The 8,378-nt window shown below is 52.1% G+C and overlaps 1 protein-coding gene across 1 annotated transcript; it reads left to right on the top strand.

The window, feature by feature from the left end:
• Nucleotides 1-5,402: 5,402 nt before the first annotated feature.
• LOC311151940 (acrosin-like) lies at nucleotides 5,403-8,082 on the top strand (the record flags this gene model as incomplete). The annotated part of the gene is made up of 6 exons (XM_084202652.1): nucleotides 5,403-5,473; nucleotides 5,750-5,992; nucleotides 6,314-6,579; nucleotides 6,849-6,994; nucleotides 7,469-7,615; nucleotides 7,843-8,082. The coding sequence occupies 6 exons, from the start codon at nucleotides 5,403-5,405 to the stop codon at nucleotides 8,080-8,082; spliced, it is 1,113 nt and encodes a 370-aa protein (XP_084058778.1).
• Between the last annotated feature and the right edge of the window lie 296 nt (nucleotides 8,083-8,378).

An 8,378-nucleotide genomic window follows, 5' to 3' on the forward strand; every position in this document is an offset into this window, starting at 1 on the left:
CGGGGTGCGTGGGAAGCTTAGATCTCAAGCGGAAATCTTGGATGTGGAGAGCCAGAAATCCATCAGGGTCCCGTGCAGTTCCGATGCAATCAGGGTATCATGGTGGGCTCCTTTAAGAGGAGGTATGCGGCTAGGTCCGAGGGCGTCTTCCCCGAAGAGTACTCCTGCTGCCGCGAAGACGGTCTTCCTTGTCGCTGGTGGCACCCCAGGGGGCGGAGGCAAAGGCAGAGGAGCAGGCCTAGTGGGAATCCTGATTGGCCTGAGCCTAGCCATGTGCCGGACGCAGAGTCTGGGCACTAAGGTCCCAAGGAAAGGCGGAAGCGAGAGCTGTGCGGAAGAACACGGAAAATGCACTCAGGTAGTCCCTGTATCAGGGGACGGGGGACACTCGGCATACCAAGCCCCAAAAGAATGCCTCAGGGGAACTGTCAGGTACTGTTGGAGGAATGGCACTTGGGTAAAATTCTGTAAATTGGAAATCGGGACTTGGTGCATCAATCCCAAGGCTGGGCTAAGGAACGGAGAGTCAAATGATCACAGGCACCTGAAGTGGAAATGAGAAATAGAACAGAGGTTAACCCCCATTTGTAACCAGTGTAATCAAACCATGTGGGTCTGGGGTAAGACCAAATAGATTTTCATTGCATATCACCAGGTGAACCCATTGAGTTATGATAACACAAGGCTGGAAATATGCATGATGAATGAGACAATGTACTGGGTAACAGAGAACATGAAATTTAACAGTAAGGTTACTTTGAACAAAGACCCACTCATATTGGATCTGGCACCGGTAAATGATGACAGGGTGTGCCTACAATATGATAGAGTAGTCTGCTTTACAAAAAATAAAAACAATGAGGATCCTGAGGAAAAGATGAGAGTGATAATTCAAGAAATGAAACGGAAGGAGTCAGAATTGAGGAGACAGAAAGTCGAACAGGAGCGATTGAAAACATTGGGTGAGTAGTACAAAGTACTGGAAAGGCAGTATGCTGATGGGGAATTACCTTCCCCAGACAGAAACCTGTTCATTGATTTAATGCAAGAGATCACAACAGAACTGGGTCTGTCGAATTGTTGGATTTGCGGGGGGCTGAAATCTGCTGAAAAATGGCCTTGGAAAGGGGAAGGTTTGGCTCCAGAACAACTCTTGAAGCGGGACAACCCGAGGGCCTCAGAATTGGTGCAGAGACCCGAGGGATGGATTTTAGATCAGAGGGCTTTAGATTAGCACAATTTGTGTCAGTCGGGAGGGAAGAGAATACACCGGGATGGTGGGATACACTCCATGTGCATCTACCCTGACAGTGAACTCAGATTCAAAGAGCAAGGCATGGCGCCCAGTCCCTCCTCTGGGGTATTGGAGCCTGGAAAACAATACCAATTGTGAATGGGACGAGAGAATAAGATTGTGCTGGGTCAAAAGTCCCAGAGCCAACCCCTTCCAATCCCTGGAAGATGTGAGAAAATACTGGGAAGACCCAGAGAAAATAAATGAAAAATGGAAAGCCCCTGATGGAATTTACTGGATATGTGGGAAAAGGGCATACAGTGAGTTACCCTCAAGGTGGAAAGGGTCTTGCCCTCTAGGCATGATCCAACCTGTTTTCTTTACTCTCCCGAGAGCAAAAAGTAATCTGTTGGAGGCTCCATAATACGAGACCCTGAGAAGGGAGAGGAGAGGCTTGAAAAAAATAATACCAGTGATAAGCAGTAAACCAGCTTGGGGGGAGGAAGAGTGGCCAGCGGCACGAATAATTGATTATTATGGGCCAGCCACGTGGGCTCAGGATGGAAGCTATGGGTATAGGACTCTGATTTATCTACTGAACAGGCTGATTAGAGTACAAGCAGTGATGGAAATTGTCTCAAATCACACCTCCGAAGCCCTGGATTTACTGGGTCGGCAGCACACCCAGGTATGGGCCTTTGTACACCAGAACTGGATTGCTTTAGACTACTTGCTGGCTGAGGAGGGAGGAGTGTGTGGAAAATTCAGCAAATCAGAATGTTGTATTGAGATCGATGATTATGGGGAGACCATAAGAGGTCTGGCAGCTGAGATTAAAAAGGTGGCCCATGTCCCAGTCCAAAAATGGAATTCTATTCTACAGTCCTCATGGTGGGACAAATTATTCGATGGAGCATGGTGGAACAAGGTAATGTTTCTTGTGCTCTGTTCAGTAGCCCTATCCTACTTCTCCTACTCCTATTCCTCCCTTGTCTGATTCCATGCTTTATCAGACTGATCCACTCCGTGGTCTGGGGCATGCAGATCGCAATAGTTCCCATGGACTCGGAGGGAGCTTCCGGAGGCGACGCATCCAAGATCATGCGGTTGGGAGAGAGAAAGTATGCCAGCAATGCGGCAGAGGCATTGGCCAAGTTTGAAGAACAGACAACTAAGGGAATGAATTATGTAGTATATCAGGGCATCCCACAAGGGGAGTACCGGATAGTGTAAAAGGGTACTCCGTTTGTGAGGAACCCTCAATGGTGATGGGTAGATGTAGGAAGTCAAAACTTTAACAAATTACAAGCATGAATTACATTGGTGAAATAAATGGGGAGGAATTGTAATATATATAGAGTTAATTCTTGTTATTTGTGTATATATGTGTGTATAAAATATTGTAAAAATCCAACTCATGTCCTTGACCACCCTGGCTGGGAGCAGAGTCCTATTTCTATTCAATTAGTTCCCGGACAACGCTAAAGATAATATCAAGTCCATTAGCATCAGAATGAAGTCTTCCCGCACCATGAACCTCGACTTCCCAGAAATGCTTAAGCCTCTCACGAGGACCAGAGGACCAGCACTGGGAGCAGATTACATCTGTCATCTTGAATACTGGCACCACTCGATTACATGTGAAGGAAGGAAATCCAGACAGCCATACGGACACTGGGACTGGCTTTTGTATCCGTATGGACCCAGTGATACATGTGAAAGAAGGCCATTCTTCTTCTCAGTCAGTCATTGGGACACCTGGACTTGCTTTGTATCCACATGATCCAGCTCTACATGTGAAGGGACACAAAGGACATTCTGTCATTCTGGCCCCATGGCAGAATATACGGGATATAAGCTGGCTGTATGAGACAGTCGGGGTGAACCACCGGGGAAAAGCTGGCACTCTGTCAGTTGCATCCAGGTTCATCCATCGCCAAATTCCGGAGTTGACGCTGTCCTGGCTGTGGTAGATTTTTTAAATTATATTTTGTTATTGACCTAATAAATTTTTATTTAATTTTTTTTTAAATTTTGCTGCAGATTCGATCGTTTATAACAGCACGTGAAATCCCTTTCTGAAGGAGTCCCTTGTGAAGGAACTTCCACCCCCTTCTGTGTGCACCCAGGGACCCTAGCACCCATTGTGTGGCACAAGGGTCTCCCTGTGCCTGTCTCCAAAAGATTTTGAACTGAGACTCAAGTGTCCTAGCAGAGACTCAGGGCCCCCCACCCCACACCTTACAGGATCCTCCACAACTCCTCTGTGGCCATCTTACACTGATCATGCTGTGCACACCTTCTCCAGCCTCTATCAGTGATTTCACCAAATCTGCATGAAATGCCACAACAATAGAGAGGCTCAAATGCACCCTTATAATTTACACAGAATCTTGACACAAAATTGTAACGCTCCCCATTTGGCTCCTTCCTGCTCTAAAGATCCCAGGTGAACTCACCAGTATCTGCTCTGAAGGACAGAGGCTCCAGCAGTACTGCCCTTGGGTCCCATCTGGGCTGCCAAAGGTCTGAGGAAACTCCCCAGTGTGATCATTTTGGAAGCACAGGTGGCTCCAACCAGCCTGTGGTTGCCCTGTTTAATTCCCTACCCATGCCACTCTCACCCAGTCAGAGCAGGTTTCCATACCCATTCAGCCTCAGGATTCCCCCAGCAGACTCACAGATGTCACATTCCATAAAGAGCCACCAGCTGCTGCTGCAGCACTCAGTGTCCATTCAAATCTTGGCCAGTGGCACAGCTCCCTGTGCCCTCTGTTATACAAAGCATGGGCAGCTCACAGCCTCTGGTCCCAGGCTCCTGCCAGCCAGAGCTCAATCTGCAGTGGGCACTGCAGCTGCACAACCAGCTCCCTGCCCCAAATGGATTCCTCAGCTGCTGCCTGCCCCAGGGACTGCACAGCCTCATCCTGCAAGAAGAGGGGCCTAAAGAAAGCAGCAGAGAGACTTCTTACAAGGGCAGGTCCTAAAAGGACAAGGGACAATGCCTTTTCAGTGACAGAAGGCAGCTTCAGCTGAGATCATGTGAAGGAATTCTTGACTGTGAGGCTACTGAGATACTGGCATCCCAGAGCAGCTGTGGATGCCTGTTTTTCATGTAAGCAGGGTCAGCACAGAAGACACAGACACCAACTTCAGGAATAAATGTCATTTATTATAATTTGAAACTGCAAAGACTTGCAAATGGATAAGTAAAAACAGGACATTAAATCTTTATCAAACATTTATAAAAGAACAGGATAGGCAATCCATCTAACCATTATTATAAACAACTGCCTGCAGTGATAAAGAAAGACACATCACAAGTTACCCTAATCCTTGACCATCACCCAGGCCTGCCCATCAACTGGGAGGAAGCCCCTGTCACAGTGAAGGACTGGGGAACCACTGACAGCAACTGGGAAGTCCTGCGGGTACCTTCCCTTACAGGATGTGAGGTTTCTGACTGCTGTTAGAGGTCCCCTTTTTTTATTGTGGAACAAGCAAGATACAAAAACTTCTACTGCAGTAACATATGGCTTCATTCTGCTACTGGGATGGTCCCAGGGCCTGGGAAGGCTCCAGGAGAAGCCAACAGACTCATCTGTGATTCCACACTCCCAAAACAAGGCCAGATGTGGCCTTGTCCAGTTCCTAAGTATGAAAAGACAAAATCCATGTTTGATTCAGTGAGCAGATACAGATAATATTTGTTTTGAAGGTCCATCTAATGGCAAATATTGGCAAAAGGCCTTTTGTTGAGGCCTTAGTCAGGGCCTGTTGATCGGGACTTAGTACTTAAACACCCCATCCTTCAAACTGTTCAAGGACATCTTCAGAGCCAGACATGTACACTATGGACAACTGGGTCTAGTGCAAGCCATCCCGCCATCCCCTCGCCAAGGCAAGGGGGTCAGAGCTAGATGATCACCAAGGTCCCTTCCACCCCAAACCATTCCATGGCTCCTCAGTTAGATGCTGCCCCTCCCCCAGTGGGTCGTGTCCCACAGAACCCCACAGTGCCCAGAACATGGAACTCACCTCTCTGTGACATCAGCCCCGGGGAACCACGGGCACCCCGGGCAGCGCGGCTGCTGCGGGCATTGCGGCTGTGGCTGCGCTGCTGCACGGAGCTCTCGGTGCTTGCAGCTGACACGTGCCTCTGGCAGCCATGAATTGGCTCGGCCTCCTCGTCCTGCTGACCGTGGCCGGGCTGGCACACGGGACATGGGACAACTGCGGGTGAGTGGCCCCAGGCCCTGGCAGGGAGCCATGGCAACACTTGCGGCCTTCCCCGGAGGGGACGCGCCTGCCCCCATGGCCAGGCCACGGCTTCCCACCCACCATGAGAAGCCTCAGATCCTTGCCAGCAGCCAGTGCTGGCACGGACAGACACACACCCCATGGGCTTCCCTGGCCTGCTGTGCCTGCAAGCCCTTGTGGGTGGGCAGAGGGCTGAGCTTCAGCCTGAGCCACAGCAGGCCATGAAGCACCATGGAAATGACTTTCTTCTTGCAGAGGGACTTGCGGACTCCGAGCTGTGGTGTCGGACTATGGTCTCACGACATACTACTACGGCAACATGGCTTATGACTACGGCATGACACGCATTGTGGGTGGCGCTGGTGCCCTGCCAGGGGCCTGGCCCTGGATCGTCAGCATCCAGCACCCATGGGTACCAGGCCTTGGACATTGGTGTGGAGGGTCCCTCATCAGCACACAGTGGGTCCTCACAGCAGCCCACTGCTTCGACAAGTTTGAGTAAGGAGGAGCAGGGAATGGGGACATCCCCACAACACCAGCAGGTGCCCTGTCAGCAACACCACCTGCTGCTCCCATCCCCTTTCCCCTCAGGCAGCCAGGCTGTCACACTGCTCTGGAGAAGCCTGGGCTCCTGCCAAGGCTTCCTAGCAGCCCCCAGCTTGACATTCCCCCAGCCTAAAGTGTGTGAGGGCACTCACATCTGCCAGAGCTCTGCTCCCTCTAGGCCTTTCCAAGCCGAGGTCTGGCAACTGCTGGGCTGCTCTGGCACATGTCTCTGCTCTCTGCTCCCTCTCATCCCTCTTTCCATCTCCTTTACAGTAACATCAGCCTGCTGTACGTGGTGATTGGGGCCACCCAATTGAGTCAGCCAGGCCATGGGGCACAAATGCGCAGTGTCAAACAGTTGGTGATACACCAGTACTACAACCCTGATGACATGAGTTACGACATCGCCCTGCTGGAATTGGACCATCCTGTCCAGTGCAGCCCCTACATCCAGCTGGCCTGTGTGCCCAACACCAGACTGAAAGTGTCAGAGCTGCAAAACTGCTGGGTGGCTGGCTGGGGTTCCACTGCTGCAAGATGTGAGTTCCAAGATAAACTCCTGGGCCAGCTCAGCAGAGTGAGGAGATGGTTTGGGCTTCCCCACAGCAGAGGCCAAAGCCAGGCTGCAGGACATATGCCTCTGCAGAGACAGGCCTGGCCTGTTCCCCAAAGGCTGGCAGCAAGGTCACAGTGCTCCAGTGCCTCTGCAGAGGCAAAGCCAAACCCTAGGGAACAGAATGCGTTCTCAAGTCAGGAGAGGAGAATGGGCAATGTGGTGCTCAGGGCTTATTCCTTTCTCTGCTCACAGCTCAAGATTCAGCTGATCGCCTCCAGGAGGCCAAGGTCCAGGTCATCGATCGCCAGCTCTGCAACAGCAGTGACTGGTACGGAGGGGAAATCCACACCCACAACTTGTGTGCTGGTTACCCACAGGGTGGCATCGACACCTGCCAGGTAGGAGCGTGCCCCGAGCCACTCAGCCCCCAGCAGCACCAGCAGCTGGGGCTGCACCACCCCAACACAGCCCAGGGCCTGCTTTGCCCGGCCACTCAGTCACCCTCCCAGCCCCAGCTCCCCCCGACTGCTGTGGGGGCTTCCCACACACTCCCCATCCACACCTGCCTGCCCAGGGCTCCCCTCGTGCCAAAAGCCCAGCTAGCCCAGCCAGTGCTCTTGGCAGCGCAGAGGTCCAGGTGCCAAAGGTCCATCTTCTGCACATCCAGGAGTCCTGTGCAGGGAGGACAGAGAGAGCCCTACCCTATAGGCCCCCATGCCATTCACAGCCAAGCTTCTGGAGGCTCCAGCCTCTGAGCAGCTCCTCTCTGCCCAGAATACAGCTCTGGCAGGGGCTGTGAGAGAGAAGGAGACAGCCCCAGTGCTGGCTGGTGCCACCAACACCACCTTAATATCCTCACTGTTCTGCTGCAGGGTGACAGCGGTGGTCCTCTCATGTGCCAGGACAACAATGCTGACTCCTGGTGGGTCGTCGGAATAACCAGCTGGGGAAAAGGCTGTGCCAGAGCAAGGCAGCCTGGAGTCTACACCTCCACTCAGTACTTCTTTGACTGGATCCGTGTCCAGACAGGCGCAAACACACTTGGAAGGGGTTCTCCAACCGCACAAACCTGGAATCATTTAATAACGGTTCCCCTACCAACTCTGAACCCATGGCCAATACAGCCAATACATCCTATTCCCACTCTTAAGCCATGGCCGACACGTCCCATTCCCACTTTTAAGCCTTGGCCAACACTGCTTCCCACTCCTAATCTATGGCCAACACAACCCCCTCCTCCTCCTAGGCCATGGCCAACATCCCTTCCCACTCATCCGCCATTGCCAACAGCACCTCCCGCTCCTCAGCCATTGCCAACAGCACTTCCCACTCCTACGCCATGGACAACACAGCCCCCCACTCATGCGCCATGGCCAACACAACCCCCCACTCATGCGCCATGGCCAACACAACCCCCCACTCATATGCCATGGCCAACACAACCCCCCACTCATGCGCCATGGCCAACACAACCCCCCACTCATAAGCCATGGCCAACACAACCCCCCACTCATGCGCCATTGCCGACACCAATCCCCTCTCAAAATCCTTTACCAACAGCACCCTCCACTCCAAATCCAACCACACCGGAGGAGGTTAGCTCCTGCCCATTTCCACTAAACAAGCTGGTAGACTTCTTTACTAATGTGAAGAAGCTCGCTCAGCAGGTCTTTGGACAAAACACATCTTGAGCAGCAGGACAGGCAGAATCCAGGGCGCACTGCAGTGCACTGCAACCTTTCCTGCTGGGGCAATGCCTGCTGATCCAAAGGCAGCCTCAGG

This window comes from Fringilla coelebs (genome assembly GCF_963513975.1).
Source record: "Fringilla coelebs genome assembly, chromosome: 3".
Taxonomy (NCBI): domain Eukaryota; kingdom Metazoa; phylum Chordata; class Aves; order Passeriformes; family Fringillidae; genus Fringilla; species Fringilla coelebs.